The sequence below is a fragment of the Monopterus albus genome, unplaced genomic scaffold (genome assembly GCF_001952655.1).
Source record: "Monopterus albus unplaced genomic scaffold, M_albus_1.0 scaffold182.1, whole genome shotgun sequence".
Classification (NCBI taxonomy): Eukaryota; Metazoa; Chordata; class Actinopteri; order Synbranchiformes; family Synbranchidae; genus Monopterus; species Monopterus albus.
In genome coordinates this window covers 622,700-644,267 of record NW_018128062.1, presented here as the reverse complement: position 1 = coordinate 644,267, position 21,568 = coordinate 622,700, and the positions used below count along the sequence as shown (strand labels likewise).

The 21,568-nt window shown below is 39.1% G+C and overlaps 1 protein-coding gene across 2 annotated transcripts; it reads right to left on the bottom strand.

Moving 5' to 3' along the window:
* Nucleotides 1–16,649: 16,649 nt before the first annotated feature.
* LOC109969820 (protein FAM177A1-like) lies at nt 16,650–20,574 on the bottom strand. Of its 2 annotated transcripts, none has more exons than XM_020616995.1 (5): nt 20,376–20,574; nt 19,878–20,081; nt 19,597–19,663; nt 18,034–18,131; nt 16,650–17,936 (listed from the first exon to the last, which is right to left on the bottom strand). In XM_020616995.1, the coding sequence occupies exons 1-5, from the start codon at nt 20,442–20,444 to the stop codon at nt 17,724–17,726; spliced, it is 651 nt and encodes a 216-aa protein (XP_020472651.1). In that variant the 5' UTR covers nt 20,445–20,574; the 3' UTR covers nt 16,650–17,723. The 2 variants fall into 2 exon arrangements, with proteins under 2 accessions (XP_020472651.1, XP_020472652.1); XM_020616996.1 differs by having other exon boundaries at nt 19,884–20,081; nt 20,376–20,573.
* Nucleotides 20,575–21,568: the final 994 nt, after the last annotated feature.

The window sequence follows — 21,568 nt, the reverse complement described above, 5'->3', positions numbered from 1 at the left end:
ATGTTGAAATATCACGCAGAGATGGGATTTGACTGAATCAGGACATAATACAACGCAATACATAAAAGTCCTAGAACAGAGCAAGTGACAGAGGAAAACAAAGACAGAGACAAAGAGAGAGACAGACAGATGGAGTGTGTGTTTGTGTGACAGACACAGGGAGACAAGATGGAGAACTTCAAACTTGTTTTCCTCCAAAAGTAAAAGTCATAGATATGAGATTTTTAGACCATATGAACCAGGAGGATCTGCAGGACATTCTAGTATAACATTTGTACATGTGTGACAACAACATTACCCTGTCAGAACAGCATGAAATGACATGAGAGGAAATGTTTTTCTAGGGGCTGAACAGCAGACTTAAAACTAAAATGCATCCAATTAAGAAACAATAAAAATTGTCAAATTAATTTTGTTGAACACTTATAGGTCCAGGACTCTCGTATAATGGAGAGATAGGATGACTGATGTAAGTAGCACCATGGCGTTGTGATTGATAATGAAAGGGGAGGAACATGAGCTGAAAACAATCAAAATCACATCAAATTTAATTGTCTGTCTTTCGGAAACTGCACATCAAATCATTAATAATAAGGAGTCTACAGGATTGCAAGAGGTGGGCTATACTCCTGAATTAGTCCTACATTCGTTGTATGAATTTTTTTAATTTAGGCTTTAATTTTAGAAATGATCAAATACATATTTTAAGGCCCAATTAAAGCTTTAAAATGCTTCTTAGTTAAGTTCAAACATCTGCACCTCCTTTGCACTGATATTTTACAAACTAAATATCCCCTCATCTCATACCAGTACCTCTTTATTCTGATACCTCTCACTTTCCTCCCCCTTTCCCATTGCTTCCCCACCTCTGTTCTTACTTTATGAAAGCATGGCTCATTCATACTGTATCTGCGCAGCATTTGCACAGTGCATTCAGAGTGAAACCAGAAAGACCCCCACCTCCTCTACAATGAGAAGAGGTGTGGGCCTGAACTCTGAAGTGTGTGGGGATCTCCACAGTCTATCAAAATACTTTTTTCACATCGCAGTGCCACAGTCTCACTAATGTTTTCCAAGTACAGAGGGATGCTTAGGCAATGAGGGAAACATTAGTATGATGAGGCCTGCTTTTTCTGAAAACCCAAACCTTAAAATAACACATTAGTAGTTTTGACTCATTTTGTATACAACTTTTTAAAACAGCATTTCTTTCCATAACCATTGACATTTTATGTGAGTATTTAAAAACTTTTTGGCCAGATTTCTTTGAAACCATCTTTTGTGTGTGCTTTTCTGTATATAGCCCCTGTGTGATTTTTACTTTAAAAGCATGAAAGTATTAGGCAGCCAACCCAATTTACCTTACATTAAATATTCATAATATTTTACTGTGCACATAAGCATAGTTTCTCAAAATCTGAATGCAGAAAGCAACTTCTGAAAACAGCTTATCTAGTGAACTAAAGTGTGTGTTTTTTTCTATAGACTTCCTTCTTAGTATTTGCGTGTTGTTCCTTGTAAATCATTTAGTGGTTTGTCATGTTGCAAACTCTCCAATAGTTGCGCAGTAGCTTTAAGGTGTGTTGTAATTTGTATTGTCTCGTTTGTTTTGAAATAGTTTTCGACTGAAATGGAAAACCAATAATATGATTAAATGAAACAGAGTCTTGTCACTCACACTTGGTTGTACAGGAGCGTGACACCAGAGTGCAAATATCTTTAGGCTGCAGTGACATTGGGGTTTAAAACTAAACCACTCGGGTGCTTACAACAGATTAAGATGTACTTTATGCAGTAAGTGTGGTTTAAAGATATAGGGCAGATAAGATTTACTCTATAGCACCAAACAAATGCCAGGCTTTTAAAACGAAGTCACACTGGGTTTATATTATGGACAGAACAAATGTGGCAAAAATGCCCCATCTTCTGATCTGCTGCCTTAAATTGCCGATGCTTGGCCTGTGACCACACTCTCTTTATTTCACTTGGTTGAAAAAAATATTGACGCAGAATCTGTTCTGCTTTCCAGTGAACTTTATTACTCCAGTTCCTAAAAGGTTACCAGTTTTACACTTCTGGTTCCTTTGCCCCTATAGCAGTGGGTTTTGTGAATAGGTTTTTGGTGAGGTGCCTGAAATAAAGTCTGTAGTTAACACAAGTCAAGTCAAGAATCTTTATTGTCATTATGCATAGCACAATGAAATTTTTTCCGGCAGCTCTTGGCTTAAAAGACAGACATATTATTTACATAACACACAATTGTATAAGTCAATATAAAACAATGAGCAAAGGGAAATATTCCCATTTTCTTCTATGACATAAAATACCACAGTAAATACCTCACTCTTAATTTTGAAAACTTTTACGCATCTTAAAATAGGCAGATGCTTAACAAATGGCTAAATGAAACAACAGAGGCTGTCTGGAATATACAGTAAGATATCAACACGTCAAACACAAAGAGACTCATCTGCTCACTAGTCCACCTTGTTATGTTTAAACACACACACTTACAAACTATTCTAACTGACTGACACAACCATGACCAGGTCACGCTAAGAGGGAAGGATTTTGTAGCAGAGGTAAGTTGTGGCGATGACGTTGAAGTCATGGAACCATGGTGTTCACCTGTGAAGATTATCTTGCTGAACAAAACGTAAGGATTATCAGAATCATAATCAGAGTCACCTTGATTTGTCAAGTATGCTGAACACGCAAGGAATCTGACTTCGGTACAGTGGCTCTCAATGTGCTTTTGTCAACAACACCTGTGCTTTTTATGATAGGACGTTAACAAAAAAAAAAAGCTGGAAAACCCCCACGGACATTTTTCAAATGAACTTCTTGACCTACAAAAATACGCCATCCCTACGGTGCTCTATTATTTTTGGATCACTCACAGGTGTAAATGCTCTCTGTACAGCATAAGCACATTCTTTAGTACGTTAAAAGGTCACCTATCTCCATCTGTCTGTCAAAAAACTACAAGCGGTCATCTTTAAACAACTGATTTCATCCATGACAGGCACCCCTGCCTATTTAATTTGCATGTTGAGAACTGATCACAATGCAGGCAGAACTGATATGATGGTAATACTTCTTAATACCAAGTGTCAATCCAAAGGCCTGTGGATCAGATATTATTATCCAGATATATAGGGGTGGCGGTGGCTCAGGGCTAGAGTGGGTTGACCTCTAATTGCAGGGTTGGTGGGTCAATCCCTGGTCCACATGACAAAATGTTCATGGGAAAGACACTGGACCCCAAGTTACACCCAGTGGCCAAGCCAGTGCTTTGCATTGTGTGAGTGTGTGTGTAAAGGGTGCCAGCAATTGTGAGGTGCTTTGTCCAGTAAGGTAGAAAAGCGCTATATACCGTAAATGCTGTCCATTCACCATTATCCACATAATGTATCCAAATACAGGTCACATGTGACTTAGGTATAAATGGGGCTTATAATATAATTAAGGGTAAAACTGATAATAGAAAATACATATCTAATATTTTAAGGGGTATTACATTATATTACTTGGTATTATAGCAATTTAGCATTGTCTTCTATATAATGTTGGAGACTTCAGAGAGATAGAATGAAAATAAAACAATGGTCAAATTCACTGCAGCAAAATCTGAGATATCCTGAATTTTAGTTACCGTTGTGAGCAAAGCTCCAAAAACACTTGACCCTATATTTCTCATAATGCAACTCAGTAGTGTCTTTCACTAGGCCACTCATGCATCCTACTGTAAATGCCCGTCTTTCAAAATCCGCACCTCAAGTTAGTAATGAATATTTCTGTTAAAACACAGAACACTCACAGAATGAATAATACTCCTCATCCTGAGTAAACTGAATTTCATGTTTAAAAAATTCCCCCTTAAATGTTTTACATACCATATTTGCCAGAATATAAAGTTGAACTGGAGCCATTTAACGTGCTCTATCCTCTAAACCAGTGAATCTATTCAGGTTTTACCTGCTGCTGGGGATTAATACTTAAAAGCACATAATGACCACAGGAAACAGTGAAGTTATGATTCACATGGCCACAGCACAGAACATGTAAAGCAACTTTAAAACATATTTATGTAATTTGATTAATGCATTATAACACTTAAATAGCCAGAAAAAATATCCACACACCACACTGGGCTTTCAATTGTAATAGCAATGCGGTGTACTGCCTTTGTAGTTTACTCAAATCATAGCCAAGGACAATGACTTCTGTGAACAGCCTGCAGAAGTCATTGTGGTTGCGCAATTACACTGTGTGCTTTGCCATGTTCCTTTTAAGCTTTTGTAAGAGACAAATTTAAAGTTTTGCAGAAGGTTATGCACATTATCTCATGCAACCCATGCATGTTCTACACATGCGTCTCTGGTTCTTTATTGATTTAAAATTAATGAGTAAAATATGTTACTTCAAGACTGTAGCACAAAAAAAGATTTCTTTTGCATAGCCTCAAATATGATAATAACACTATTATGGTTAAGATCAAACATCCTCAAAAGGCAGTGACGTGACCTTTGTGCCCAAGGTTTATTTACCCCTCCTTTGGCATTATTTCTTGTTTTTCCTGTATGGACAGAGTCTGTGAATTGACTGTATAAACAGTGAGTAAGAGCTGAGTGGAACTTCATCAGAAGGCCTTTCTGAGTGAAGCATAGAGCAGGTGTCTGTGGCAACAATAGAGCCATCATGAGTGGGAGGGGAGGGGATATCCGTGGTTTTAACTCACATATCCTACTATAAATGTCTCAAGAAAAACGCCTTAAATAACCTGCATGCGAATTCCCTGAGTGAAATGCAACAGAACAGATATTCACAGACTCTGAGCTATTTAAATTCAATATAGATGCACTTCCTGTTTGTTTACAGCTTCTAATGTAAAAGAAAACTACAAATATGCAAATCCAGTGGCTAGATGTTGGAGAGATCAATAACTGTTGTAGGCAACAGTGGTTCCCTGAATATAACCACAAAGCTGTCCTACAGGATGAACAGGTTAACTCAGATTCTACAGTATAGAAAAGGCTTATCTTATGCACATTGCTACATTTAGAACTAGAAAATGCTAATGTATCAAATTCAAATTGAGAAACATTTTAAATAGGGGCTTCTAACAAACCAAAACAACTTCAAAATTGTCTCTATTAAGCCACCTGCTTGAGGAAGTAAACATGCCTCACTCTGCTGTATCACAGGGTAGCAGGAAACCCAAAACCTCTTCTGCTTTTTTAACATATTTCCTAGTCTCTTGAGGCTCAGAGCCTTGCAATGTCTCTCAGGACATACCAGCGGGCGTATGCAGACAGGCCCTATAACGATCAGGTTCCACTGCTAAGCTTTGACTGCCATGCCTCATTTCTTGGTCACTGCATCATCCGCCACTTTATGCCAAGCTATGTCATTATGTATATTTTCACTGAACATCATGTGATAGCAGCTTGCAAACCAGACATGCAGGGCTTTCATAACTCGCTGACAATGAATGCAACTCTACTCTTTGCCCTCAGGCTTAAAACCATATCTTTGTTAAACTCAAACTAGAAAACAAGATCAAAACCTCCAAAAACAAGTCTATTTGCTGCAGCTTTATTTAGCTGATTAATTCATTAATGCTTTTGGCATAGTGGCATTGTATGGAGCCCTAAATGTCAATAATGTTCCTAGCTGCTCTAACAAATAAGACTTACCAGCTTGGTAACGTTGCTAACATTGTGACTTGAAGAACTGTATAGTTTTAAGCAAACTAGGAATCTCTAATGTTGGCTAACAAATGGAGCTGCACTGGCCAAAAAAGCCTACCATTTTCCTTTACAATAAGTGCATTGCCACATAATCTATGGAACCTCTAAAATCCCAAAAGAGGATTTTTGTTCTTTTAGATTCTTGTGGGAACAAGTTCTCTTATGGGAAATAACACAAAATAATAATTTGTTCCCACAAGATAATAACTTGTGCACACACACACTCAAACAAACTTTAGGGATCCTGTAGTAATCATTGATTTCATAAATTAAATATTCTGTTCTCTGCTAACATTATTACAATAAATGTGCATTAACATTTTCTACTGAAAGTGTTAGCTAGCATTAGCATGTCTACCTTATATTAGTACTTTATATTATTTGCTTGTGTGTCATTATGAGTGACCCATTTCACATTCATGTAGTCTTTTTATCTATTGCTAATATAAACATAATTTAGAAAAATAATCAACAACATGAAACAGTATAATGTGGAGCTTTCTTATTAATGAAATTAAAGTCATCTTATATTGGAAACAGAAGACATTTTCCAGAAATCCATCTACAGAGTCAGTTTGGTGGCCAGTAGTTCCTCTACGGTGGTTTCAGTAATCAAAGAATTAAGTCAGTAATATCCTGATGGCTTAAATAGAAAGGAAACACCCTGCAGATTCAGTGCCAACTGCACTGTGTGCAGGAGCAGCCAAACCAGCTGTGCTTTGGACCATTACAAACAGAGCATGATTGTGAAAAAGATGCAACAAACTGATATGTTAGAACCTAGTAAAAACAATGATAATGTTATGTTCCCAGATACTGAGTGACGCTGGAGGAAGAGCACGGCTTGATAGACACGATTGTGCTGTGCTGGAAGAGAGACTGTTAGTCACCAAAAAGCATGACTCGGTTTGTGCACACTACTGTACGCCTAAAAAAAAGTCCCCTCCTTTACAGTTATGCATTCATTTATCCATATTGTCCGCAAATGGAAAACATGCTTTCATCGATCTTATTTGGTTACATTAGGTAGTGAAACAGGATTAAAAATAAATAGTCACATTCAGCTGTGAAGTCATTGCAGGGAACTGCAGGGGAATTTGGAATGAGAAAACTCTTCCCAAATATACAGTGTACAATTAGTCATGATGCCGTTTTGTGCTCTGACAAAATATGGACTCATATGTAATGTTGACACAATATCTTGGTGATTTTACATTTATAGCGCCTAGGATTCCATTTCTTTTAAACCCTTCAGCCTTCACCTCACTCCTTATACTGCCTACTCTGCCTGCTTTTCATGCACCCCCACACTCAAAGAGATGAGCATCCAGGAATCTAGCATGGACATACAGTAAGCTCACAAGCAATCCACAATCTAAGAAGATTTATTGCTAGCTTGAGGGTATGCACAAACTTCAAAACGGCCCCACGACTATAAATTTGACTTTCAGCAGCTAGATGATATATAAAAAAAAAAACAGGAATGTACTCACACTGGACTCCTAGAGCGGAATTTTTGCTGGGAATTTCCCACTGGTGTGTGTTTGCACATGCGCACCATGTGTCTTCGATCTACTGCCTTTTGTTTCTGTGTGTGCATAAACACGTCTGACTGATTCAGGTGGTTTTCTCCTTGTGGGGGTGCATGTGCCAGGTGAGGAATGCCAGACATGTTATTGTGTACATCACATTTAATGTTGCAGCTGGTGAAGTGAGAGCTAGTAATAACTAGTGTATATGCTTAGAATTTGAATTGCTCCTGGGTAACTTGTGAATTTTACACCAGTGATCAATATAGTCTTATGATTAGACTGTAATTTTTGTATTAATTTGATTCTGGAAACGAACTAGTAACTAAAGTTATAAAATAAATGTAATGGAGTAAAAAGTACCTAAAATGTAGAGACGTCAAAGTATAACGTAGCAAAAAATGACAACACAGAAAGTACAGAAACCCTGAAATTGTATTTAAGTACAGAACTTGAATAAATGTACTTAGTTACTTTCCACCACTGTAGAAAGCTGCTTTATTGAGAAAAGCTGTTTCAAGTAAAGCAAAATTGTTGATGTTTTGCAGAAGAGGCTGACTGCTCCTGACTTCCCTTAGTACTATAACTTAGAGGGTGCATTTCTCCCCGAAATCCCCCAAACTTTCCCTCCACCAAATCTTTCCTCCCAGCCACCTGGATAATGGTCTTTACAGGCCTCCCATGATACTCCCCCTGCTGTGGCTCCGCCATAGCCGGTGAGTAGTAGTTTACACGAGGCCATGTGTTCTACCTAATTGTTTTTTCAGGGTAGAGCAGAGGGCAGTTATAAAGCTGAGACATGGAGGGCTCAGAGGATGGAAGAGGAGGCATGTGGGGAAGCTTTCTGGCCCAGATGTGTGCAGTAGCAGTCAGCCAGATGCACATCTGCAATCGTTTGAACTTAATGGGGGAATTCCTCTCACACTATGTGTCTCTGTGTATTCTGTCCCACTGAATCCACAACTTGGGACAATGAGTTGCTTGACTGCAGTCCTCTGTTCTTCCTCTCATATTTCCCTCTGTGTGTCATGAACGGTTTCCCCCACAGACAGACAAACAGGCTGGTCTGGTAGTGACCCCAGAAGATGCAGGATCCTTTTGTGTTGAGGAAATGTTAAAGGGAAGAAAAAAAAGCCAGGTCTTTCTTTAAAAATCCACTACTGTGTATGAAACACAGACATAGCATGCACTTGATGGGAATTTCCCTCAGGGTAAATAAAGTATCTATCTATCTATTTATCTATCCATCTTCATTATGAAGCTGTGTTTGGTATGCTGGGCTTTGAATGCACCTCACCACATACTGTATGTCCTCACACTGACAATAGGACAGTGCAAAGATTGCAGCTGCAAGTGTTTTATCAAAGCAAAGAACAGGGAACAGGCTTCTGCTTGCCTAAAAAGCCTCCAAAAAATGTAAATAGCAACTTCACTTTAACAGTGCTGGTAAGTGGGTTAAATTTAACAAAAAGGCTAAAAACATCCATTGTTTTGCTGCTGCGTGGGTTGGCCACAACACAACAAAAGCAGGGAGTTTCCTCTACCTCCAGGATGTTGGGAGATTTCCTTGTACTTAGTCGTGTTTCAAGATTTGGGACAAGATGTTCTGATTGACAACAATTTGTGCTAAGATACAGTTCAGTACTTGGCCTCCTCTGGGACACAGCGTTCTGCAGATTCTCTCATTTTTCCTGCGAAGGAAGCAGTTTGGAATGTGAAACATCAAAAGACTCAAGTAGCACATACTGTACTGACTCGACCTGCATGATGTTTTCTATGAAATCCTGTTTGGTTATGTGCCTGTGTATTTCTAGAGGTGATGTATTGTCCCTGTAACATAAGCTTTTATATGACCAGAAGGCATGGGTCATGCTCACCAGTGACTTGACCTCTGCCTCTGTTACTTATAGGTGACTGGGCACACCCAGGTTTGTCATATTCAGTAAAGTGGGTGGAGTAAACTGAGATCATTTTTCACACGTGTACACACATACTGTATTTTTGTCTTTTAACAGAAGGACATTTGAGACCGTGTTCCTATTCGTGTTTGACTTGGCATGTAAACAACAAGCAGACAGAAAGCTACACTGCAGTGTAAATACCAGGGTTTAGGTTCTCCTTTCAAGATTAGTCCAGCTGTCTAACTATAGAAATGTCTTTATGTTTCACATGGGCTTTTGTGCTGGGCCTTTTCATTAGTTGAAGCTCAGTCCAGGATGGGCCTGAAAATGGATGGATTATCAGTCCTGGGATTAAAACTATAACTTGTATCTTTTGTTTAAAGCTGCAATAAGTGATATTTTGATATTATTATTGGATCAAATGATTATGTGCAATGTGAAAGAGGTTACCTACAATTCTACAATTCACTTCAGCTCTATAACAACTTTAAGCATCTTTCAGCTCATACTATTTTCATACAACCCTGTGCACATACGTATATACTGTATATATGTATATATGTATAAATATACAGTATATACGTATGTAGAGAGATTTATTGTGGATTTATTCTCAGTAATCAACTGCAATTCAAATGAAGCACACTGCTCTATCAAGACAATACAAAACTTTGTTTTACCCATGTATTACTTACTAAGCTGCACCTAACTAATTTAACTGTAATTTGGATGCTATGGATTTTATGTTTTTATTAATGTAATTATATCTCACAGCACGAGTTTCTTTCTTATGTGCAATGTGAGAGGGGTCACTGATAGTGATGGACCCACAGAGAATTATAAGATGACACCACAAGAGTATGTGAGTACTCTAGTGAAAAGATGAATTAGCTTAAGGCCACTGTGTTTTACATACAGTAGTTTGTTCTGTAGTTGGCAGCTGCAGTGTAACTCAGGACTGGACCCCTCTACATGGATTAGTTTATCTAATGCCTTAGATATCACAAATTTGATGTTGAAAAAACATATGCATTTAACTTTTTTCTTCCAAATATAAACAAATTTGCCTGGGGATTCAGGACTTGGTATTCATGACCATCAAATGAGGCCATAAGTAAAGTTAATCTTATCCCTTTGTTTTACTGTAATAACAACCTATGTTCTTATTACTGGTTAAAGTGAGACTTTCAAAAAACCTGTAGGATCAGAGTTCCTGTTCTTTTATATTTGTTACCAGCAACAGACGACCACAAGCTGAGCTATTTGCGACTGACCCAGAGCGAGCCTGATATAATTACAACTTCTGTGTTCAAACTCCTGTTCACACCACTCGCTGTATATCAGACCAGAAAACGTGAGTGGCAGAAGCTGGAAAGTACCGAAGTATACATATGGACCTCACTGTCCTTTAAAGCACCACACTCCACCCATGCAGGGATTTTATTGTGCTGAGGCTGTTTCACTACTGTTCTGCTCTGACCAGCAGTTACATAAGCCATTCTGAAAAAGGGGGCAGGCCACCACCCTACAAAACAAACCACCCACTGACCAGTCAGTGTTTCTCAGTGTCAAAAGGCTAAAATAATCAGACACACTGGTATTTGTTCCATGTGGAAATGCCATTTGAGCTGTAGTCCAAGGAGCCGTAGGTGTACAGCTGTGACAGACTGGGGCACATCTTTTTAGTTGTACTGCAAATCAGCCTTCAACTCATTTTTGTTTCTTTTTTTGTGTCTTGTTTTGTAGAAGAATGTAGTAATTTTACATCTCTGTGGTTGTTTTGCATCTTTCTGTGGTCATTTTAAATCTCACTGTAGTCATTTTACATCCCTGTGGTGTTTTTGTCTTGTAGTTGTTTTATGTGTTTTGGGCTCTTTTTGAGTCTCTTTGTAATACTTTTGCAGCTCTTTTTCATTGTTTCTTTTTTAGTTGTTTTATGTTTATTTATTTGTTTTTGCATGTCATTGTGAGTGATGTCCTGGATGTGGCTTTGCGTTTGTGTGTTGCTCTGCGTAATCCATCGATAACACTAAATAGCCAACTACAGTGCTGCACCAATATGATTTAAATTGACTTTGATATGAAAGTACGTAAAGTTTGAAATGAATATATGCAATATCTATATATACAAAACCTATATAGATATTACACTGTGACTGATTGTCAGTCAGTTACTAATATATGTATAAACTGTACAAAGTAAATTAGGTCAGTTCTGTACTGGGATTTGTTCAACAATCTGGACTTGTGACCAGATTGTGGAGAAGGATGTAATCACACTGTATCCGCTGGTCGACGTGAGCTTGAGTCATGTGTTTGGCAATCACAGAGAAAATACTGATAAGGATGAGATACTGTCAGGTACTTCTACTGATCAAGGAACTAACTCAGAAATTCCATTTAACTTGCTGATAAAATTTTCTTGTTGCACATAGATGCACTTCTACTTAAATTCAATAAAAGTCATACGTAGAGGCCATATACAATATGCATTTATCACAGAGGCAGTTTAATTTTTATTTTCTAACAAAAACATCTGCGGCTGTGGGCCTGACTCAGTTTAAAAACTAGGAGTCTTGCTGTTTTTTATACAATGAGGCAAATGAACAATAAAATAATATAAGGCACAACAAACAGAGAACAAATGTTAGAAAAAATGTTTTATATATAATAAGCTAGGCAGAAACCAGTCACACAAAAAGGATACAGAGCAGAGAATTTCAGGAGATCGGTTGCTCAACATTGCTAAATGTTGCTGTTACATGAATTTGAATCATGCACTGAAAACCCCTTTTCATATGCATTTAATTCAACGTTTCTGCTTTCTGCACACAATCAGCTGGCAAAGTATAGTGTAGGTCCACAGGTCATGTTGTCTTTGCACCGTTGTCACTGAGGCAGCCACCTGTATGAACTAACTTGCAGCTGAGATAGGAGGCAGCTTGTGCCAGGGACTTTCCACAACCCTGTGTGTGTATGTGTGTGCGTGCGCATGGTCCTTTTTTGACAGTCAGTGCATGTTTCTGCATTTGGGTGTGTGCATAAGTGTTCGGGTGTGTAAAGGGCACTGTGGTGCAGACAGACAGTGAGTGAGTGTGTGAGCGTAGTGTGAACTGCAAAAAGTGTAAGAAAACATGCAGATGAGCTTGTGCAGTTGTGTAGCAGAGATCATAATTGTGCATAAAGGACTTTTGATGCATGTAAATATAGTCTGAGATCAAATGAAACAATATGATTTGGATGCAAAAGAGATGCTGAAGTATCAATGAGGAGCCATATAAGCAAAATATTATCATGTAGCATGCAAACCTATAGTAAAGGATATAAGCCTATAATAAATGAACTTACCACCAAAGGAATGTGGAAATAAAATAGCATCTTATCACTAAAATGACAATGCCTGTCATTCCAGAGTGTCCATAATAGATGTAGAGGCTTTGTCTCGGAGTAGATAGGCTCTGTTTTTAAATTGTAGCCCACGGAAGAAACTAACACTAAGGGGGTGAGAGTGGAGACCAGGCTGTACTGGAAATCCCCTTCCCTCAGCAGGCCTGCCTTACAGGGCTCTGCTGAGGCCCACATCAAAGGGGCTGCTGCTGTTCTCACCATCCTCCCTCCTTCTGACTTTTTATATGTCTCACCATCCTTCTGTGCCTTGACTTCCTCACCTCCGTCTCTGTTTCCATTTATATCATTTATATACATCTGTTTTATGTGTGTGTCTAAGTCTCTGAGGAGCTCTGCGGACCAACGGTTTCCCCACCCTTTTTCTCAGCACCTGTATCTCTTGGAAATTTGGTGTGACATGCTACTAACCTACCTGGCTATTTTTGTGTATCAGCCAGATAGCAGAATGTTCTGCATGTTATTTTGTGTCAACAAAACAAACTGTACATATGAACTGTTTTTAAACAGTACTTTACAAGTGACTAAACTGCATGTGCACGCTGATTAATCACAGAGTTGATGTATCAGCACATTTGCTTTGAGTAACTCAGAAGTGAAATTGCTTGCTAAACTGGTCAACCCAGAACACTAAACACCTCCTGTCCCCACCCGCGGCACTGAAAAGCCACAAATATGTCCAAAATGCTTGAAGCAGCAAGCACCTCAAGGCCAACGCATGGACGCATAGGTGGGGGACTGGCACATGAAAGGTGAAGCAAAGGTTGGGACAGACCCTTGAGCAAAAAAGGCGGCCATACACTGTAAAAAAAAACAAAAAAAACAGAGAAAATCGAAAATGAAAATGATCAAGGCAACATAATGCAATCGATTTTTGGAGTTTTCTCAATTTTTGACTACTTTTGTTGATTTTACTAAGGTTTGCAAGTTTAGACAATAGTTCTGCTGACTTGAATCTTCTTGTTCACTAAATTGTATTTCTGAGGCTAACAATGAAATTCTTGGTTTAATGCCTTAGATTTCTACTTTCAACAAACACAAATAAAAGGATATTTTATGCGGTTGTAATTGCATTCAAGGAACACTCAATAAGTAAACATAAATAAAGACCACACAAGTGAAAGTTTGCCAAAACCTTGTTTATTCCACAGCATCACATGCTGGCAAACATGAGGGTTAACAGTTAAAACACAAAAATTTAAGTTTGGCCTCACCTGATTTTATTTATAGAGGAAAACTTTTATCTCACTGAAGCAGGAATTGTGTGTTTATTCAACAAGAATATCTGTGCTTGTTGAAAGTAGAAATGCATGACAATGAAACAAGAATTTAATGGTTAGCTTCACAGGAATGTAACTGAGTGAACAAGTTGGTAGAACTATTGTCTAAACTTGTAAACCTTAGTAAAGCCAACAAAAGTAGTCAAAAGCTGAGAAACCTCAGAAATCTACTGCATTGTGTTGCCTTGATAAGCTGCATTTTTCTCAGCTTTTTAGTGTATAAGCGTACATGCACACATTTGAGGCTGCGCCAGGAAGACACTAAATTGCAAGAATGGCACTGAGGATCCTCAACTCTGGATTTTCCCTCTTAATCAGTGGATGTATGACTGATGTGTGTCTCACATCTTCCAGAAGGAAGCCGCTCAAGCACCAATTGTTTTATAGACCAGTGATGCACCATCAAATCTGTTTCTCATAATCAGATTCCAAATATAATAACACAAAAAGATCAACGTGAATTTAGTCACGCTTTCCATCCACAACTGTTTTACTATTTTGTTATCATGTGCTTTATCTTCATGCTCATGGTGTTACAGGCCCATAGTAACTGCACTTAATCTTGTCTGTAAATACACCACTGCCCCCTAGTGGACTGATATTCTCTTTACCAACCAGCAACAACTGGACACTGAAAAGTAAGGTCTGGAAAAAGTGAAAAATGTTTACATACAGTACTAGACAGTGTAATCACATACTGTAATAATGTAAATACAAAGTAAAGGGTTATGAAAAACTAAAGATACACAGAAAAACTAATAAACTGTATAGTGATCCTAGTCAATATGTGGTTTTATGCCAAACATCTCATGTGTTACATTTAACATGTTTATTTTTGCTGTTGATATTACTATTTCATGTGCATTTATAACAATTTATGCTAAGAATAAAAGAGCTGCAGATCTTAGCAGTTAAAGCGGAAAAAGTCTCACATAATTACACTATTATAATTCACCCTAGTCAACCAGACAAAGTCCCATTTGTACGTGGAAACTAATACCTAACGTATCGGTTCAAGGGCAACGTATGAAATCAGAAAGACAAATCTCATCTGAGTCTTCAGGTATGTGTTTTTCAAGAATCCAGGTCTATTTCAATTAAATAACTCTGACTTGGCCTTGCCAAAAATATTTTTCTGTGATATCTCATTGAAACTTGTCTCTTGTGCTTTTGAATGATACATGCCAGCATGATGAACTAGCAACAGTTTCATGACTGCGTACTTGGCAGTGAGCTGCAGCCTGTCCGTGGGTGGTATTTGTCTGTCAGTGTGGATGTTGTGTGAGGCTGCCTTGTGCGGCCTGGCTGTGGCACAGAATGACTTCACTATGAGCTGTCTCATCATGGCACGACCATAATGACATGGTGCAACATGTATTCAGCCATCAAATGGAGGATCATCCCCCAACAGGCTTTGCTTTCATAGCTTTCTTGTGAGTGCGCATAATAAATTGTGGTGGCTGTGGATCACGAGGTAGGGCAAGTCGTCTTCTGACCAGCAATTTGGTGGTTCGACTCCCGGTCTCCCCACATGCCTAAGTGTCCCTGAGCAAGACACTGAACCCCAAATTGCTCCTGATGGCTTGACTAGCGCCATTGTGTGGCAGCCTTGTCGTCATCGGTGTGTGAATGGTGTATAATCTCCCTGTAAAGCGCTTTGGCCAGTGCATAAAAGCGCTATATAAATACAGTCCGTTTACCAATAAGTCAGTCCAAATATATACAGTAATTTCACTGCTTGTCAAAATAGGCAGCAGGTCAGTTCTACCATTGTTTTCCAGAAAACAACTATTACGCTGAAAGGGGAACTTAACATTCCTGGAAGAATCACTGCCAAGTGTTTCCAATATAGGTCAGTGAGTCTGCCAGTATCTCCAAAAAAATACTGGTGAAGTGGCTTATTCCACTAGTGCTAATATTAGCATGCCAGTTTGCCAAACTAAAACAAAGCAAATGGTAAACGTTATACCTGTTTAACATCAGCATTGTGATTGTTAGCTATGTTACATTACTGCCAATTGCTGCCATTATTTACTACTACTTCATCTCAGGATACTGTGCATGCACGTTTGCTGCTACTGTACAGTACATTAAGGCCCACTTGGCTACCTTGTCCTACATTATTATTCTACGCTGCTCACTTCATACTGTATATAGTTATTTTGGATGTTATCATTTCGCTTATAGCCCTGCCCTAAATGTAACTTCACAGAGCAAACAGTGTGGCTGTGTTGCTTGTTATATAAAGGACAACAAAACATTCGCCATCAAAATGTATAATGACTGAGATTTTTGCAGCGTACTTTCCCTTAGGTAATCATTCTGTCAGCTGAAGACACAAAACCAGGTACTGTCAGGAGACGTCCCATCATGCTCACAAACACTATGTGTTTATCATTGCCTTAACAAATTAAATGCTGGGACAATCACACCACCACTGAACTGACAAGCTCTCCCTTAGCCCGCTGTCCATTTGTTAACGTGACCAAGGCAGTGAGGGTGTGACTGTTGCCAAGGTTGTTCTGGACCACAAGAACCCGCTGAAAATGGTGACACTGCGGCGAGTAGACAGGGTCTGTGACCTCAGAGCTGACTGCACACAGAATAACAGAGGCCCTTTGTTACCAGGCACAAACACATTGCCTTACATCACTCACACTGTAGCACCACTATGACACTTTCAAAGGGCAAATAAGACAGTACAACTGCCAACACTGACTTAGAGAAAAAACACAGATTGTTCTAATTATTTTGAAGTGAAAACTCCCACATAAACAAGTATAAAAGTCACTATGATTTTATTAACACATCATTGGTGTTGCTTAGTAAAACAATTCAGCTCAATGAAATAAATATGAAAAACTGTACTAAAAAGCTACAAATGTAAGCTTTCATGTCTTTTATGCAGACTTAGTTTAACACTGTTTCCTGTTATCAAAGGCCTAGATCTGTAGATCTACTACTGTACGTTTTATATCTGTAGTAGGTGAGGCAGACAATACGAGCAACAGAGAACACCTAAACCCGTTTCATAGTTGTTCAATAGCATGTCAGATGTCTCGTGGTCCTCGGATGATTTGATAACTGAGGCAAAGTCTGATCACTGCTTCCACAGACACTGAGTGCAATACTCTTAATAAACATGAATACAGATGGCAAATTAACAAGTGAGGGAATGTTAAAATGGCCAGCTCTTTGGTACAGCCATGTATCAAGAACCAGTTGGCCAAGATCTGGACAAAATGCATGAAATATTTGAAAAACGCTTCATCATCAGACTCTCGATAAAACCAACGGCACTCAAAGCACCTATTAAGTTAAATCAAGGACTATTTCAACATTTTAAATCATTTCCAAGTTTATGCTTTGTCTGTTACTGGTTTGGTTGTACTGGTGAATTAGGCACAGTGTCCGGTCCATCAGAGGCACTGGGTAAGCAAAATTTAACTTTCACTCCACATCAAACGTTCAAATTTGGGAGGCTGTCATAGCAACTGATAATGCAGGAGCTGACAAATAAGGGAGTAACTAACCAATAAGTGAAAAAACTTCACTGTAAATTGGGTCAAAATGTAAGAAAATGTTATTATAGTAGATAAGTTGCCAGATAACGTGCTAACACTTTGACTTACGCTGAATCCAGCAGCTACTTTATCATTTGCTACACTATTGCAAAGGAACACTTGGTAGTCAGCAGAGTAACTCCACCACTACCTTCCTTGCCAAACACCATACAGAAGCACTGCCCACCTAAAGCCGTGTTGTACACAAACCAAGTGGCGCTTGGTGCATCAAGACAGAGTTCCTTCTTTAACAGACAGACATTAAACTGCACACATCCTTGTTTAGGGACGGTTAGGTTGCCTTGACAATAACAGGGACTTTGACGGTGCCTGAAGATGCCTGATATTCATTCTCAACCTGATAGGTGACATCAGGATAAGCCGTAGCCACATCTGTCTGGTCTGGCTTGGTGACTGGATCGTCTTTGTCTTCCTGAGGCTGTAGCTGGTTGAAGGATCTCTCTGCTTCTTCTGACAAGCAGTTTTCCTCTTTCTCTTCCTCCCTCTGACACAGGGACCCAAGAAAGAAAACATCAATTGATTAAGAAATGCAAAATCACAGTAACATGCCTTCAGAACTACAGAACTTCACTGCAACATACCTCCTTCTTCATCCTGTAGTATTCATCAATGGCGTACTGATATTTAGCTGATGTTATTCCAAAGAGGGAGGCCATCCTCTCCCCCAGGTAGTCACAGGCTGGAAAATAACAAGGACACTTTGGCTACAATAAAAGCCAACACAGAGAATCCTCCACTGACAATGTGGCGCCCTGCCCGGACAAATTAAAGGCTACAATTCCAGTTCCTGGTAAGAATGAGGCCATATTTCTGCTAAATAAAGTTGTAATTTTTTTATCTGTGTGAGACATTACATGCACAGATTTAACTGAAAGGTGAGCCACTTGCATACAAGGACAAACATGATCAAAAGTCATTTGTGCTATGGTAAAATCAGGCAGTTTACTTGGAAACTGCTTGGTTACAATATGTTTCGTCCAGTTTAGCTTGATCAGAAGCTTCTCCATAAAAAAAAAAAACAAAAAAAAAAAACGGAAGCTTCCTTGTCTCTCCACTTCTCGCCACTGTTGTTGCTCTCCTCCTCCCTTGACCGGTAAAGGTCAACGAGCCGCTGACACTTAATGATGGTGGCAGGCGATGTGTGCTTGTGCAGAGAAGTGAGACTTTTAAAAAACAAATTCATTCCAATCTGGCTGTCCTGACAGCGGTTGCAAAGTCACAGATCATGATCTTTACCAGCAATTCAACTCAACTTTTTAGCAGCCACCAACACAGTGTTCCAGAAGGCAGCAGTCCCACTGTCATTTCTTCAGAAACTGCCTTCTTTAGTTGCCATTCTTTATACTGCTAGTGTGTTAAACTGCAATGTCTCAGTCTCTTAAAAAGCCGCATTTCAAACCTTACGTAGACACAGTTGCGCCGGCAGGATTATATTTCATAGTAAGCACAGGAGCTGCCTATGGCAGGGTACTGCTACCACCATGAGAAAAAATGTACTATGTATCTTGGTATAACAAGAAACCTCTCATTTTTATGAGATACTTTCATGTAAAAAAAGTGATAATTTTCTCATTATAACAACATATTCTATTTTGTCATTACAACGTGAGCCATGCGCAGCTTGGAGCCAGTGACAGCAGTGCACACTGTGACTTTGAGCAGAACCTCCTCAGCTCATTCAGCCCAGTGTCCTCTGTCTCATCAACACCCTCCCATACCAACTTCATATGCTATATGTTGATCTTACAATGACCATGAGTCTCCAGTGACATAAAAATTGAATGAACTCATTTAAGCAACTGTGCACACAGTGTGTACAGGATTATGGCTATGCCACTGGTTGGACACATAAACACTGTCTTTCTGTCTCTGCTATCATGTCTATAATGGATTTAATTGCTTGTCTCTCTATTGTAATCTCATTACTTTTGTCCATTTCAGGATCCTATAGGAACGGTAAGGTGAGCCGAGGCGGGCTGTTGACAGTTTGAGGTTAACCTACTCTGTGGCAGATTAGCATGAGTCACTGTGGTAATTTGTCTTGGTTGAAATTCATGATAACAGAAACCTGAGATAAGGCCAGACAGACTGGTTTGTGATAATGGGGTTCCTCAGGTAGTAAACAGTGATCTTAATGAACAGACCTGAGATGGTGGATGTGGCAGCTCTCCACATGTGGAACCAGAAGTATGGACCCCAGGTCATTTTTGACTGCAACACAAAAAGGTAGTCAAAGTGCCTTTATACTGTAGGTGAAGGAATAAAACGGTGCCTTGCGTAAATTCTCCTGATGCTTCTCTGTTGTACTGAGGAAACCCAAATTCCTTGTCCCTCACAAACTCACATGCACTGTACCTCCTCCATTGTTTGCATTGTTCTCATTCCCTCCTTATACATACATCCCCATCCCTTCATCATTCCTCACCCTCACCGCATCAACTGGGGAAGACAGCAGGTCTTTCCTCTCTGGCTCCTTGTCCTCTCCCTCCTCCTCGTCAGTGCTGTACTCCTCCATTGTCTCCCCGCTGGAGAAATGAATGATCCGACGGGGAACCTTCTCCCTCTGCTGCTGCTCATCCACTCTGTCTAGCAGCTCCACACTCTCAAAGCCCTTGGCCGGGTTTGGACCCTGAAGACATCATAAGCAAACACAACGACAGTGTTCGTTAATGTGGAGCAATTTCATAAGGGAGTCTGTCTGTCTGCCTGTGCAGCCTCCAGATGGGATAAAACACTGCTGCAAGGTTTGGAATCGACTTCATGAAAAATAAAAATATTGGTGCCTAGTGCAATATCATACAGTATCAACCGGACCGACAGTTGACAAGCGACATCGTTAGATACAGGCAGTAATTAAAACGGTAACGAGAAAATGTGGTGGTTATAAAAAAAAAAAAGAAGAAGAAGAAGGCTGTCTACCGACCTGCTGCACAGGCATGTTCTGTCCTATCGACACATTAACGTTTGTGAGATACAGCGATATATCAGCCATTGTCGCCTTCTTGTTTGTATCTGTGGACGCTGCGCACACGACGCCTCCTCTACAGCACGAGAGAACAGGAAGTGCCGTTTACCCCCCACCCCATCCACCGAGCGCGAGCGCAACGTCCATACGGCCTTATGGTGTTGAAGTGTACAGTGTATTTTATTTAGGCTGGACATTACATAATGTTAATGCAACAGTAAGCTGTTATATTTCAGTGAGCACATTTCCCATACACAAAGCGAATTTTATATTAGTCTTCACTTATTATAATGCTATCTTAATTGTTCAGCTAGCTTTAAGCTAGCCAATAACCGATCGAAAAATAAAAAGGTGCGTCGTAAGGTCACTTTGTATTAACGACACCTATGGGCTATGGAGAGTTGGTTGGCGAGTCTTCAGAATAATTCATTAAAAACAGAATTGATTTACTCCTTCTGCAAACGAAGCATGCACTATGTTTTTTGTAAATTGAAAAATGAGGTATAATAATGCACCTTATTGTATTTTTTTTAAACTAGGGTATTATAGAAGTAATGTCAAGAATCTCAAGTTTGACAAAACAGCCCCTATTTATATTAATTTAAGGTGTTCCTGTGTAGTGTTTTTGTTTTATTTTTGTTTTTCTTTATGTTATGTATTAATGCTTTCACTACAATATCACTATTGCTTATTTTTCAGACCTTTTTATGCATCTGTTGTCTAATGCACTGAGTAGAAATTCACAAAACCTACAAGTTTAGAGTACAGACGTTTTTCCAAAAACATTTTGATGTGTTAAAGTATGGAAAGCACAGATGTAAACATAAAATTCTTGATATAGCCAAACATGTAGCTGCTTCAGTTTAAGTTTCTGGTACTATGCTGTCTCACTGTGACGCTAGATGAAAACAGAGCCGTGCTTCATCTTATCAGTAACAAATGTACTCTTCCTACTATCAAAATGAATGCAGTAATAAAAGAGTCAAGTACAAACTTGTGACTTTCAAAAAATAGAAATGTTGTAAAACCTGATTTAAAACTTACTGAACAGGGAAACAAGGCTTGGAATTGATGTTAATTTTAACTGTGACTTTGTAATATATAATATTTGTAATATGTAATATTTGCAGATGATGAGTCTGATATATATA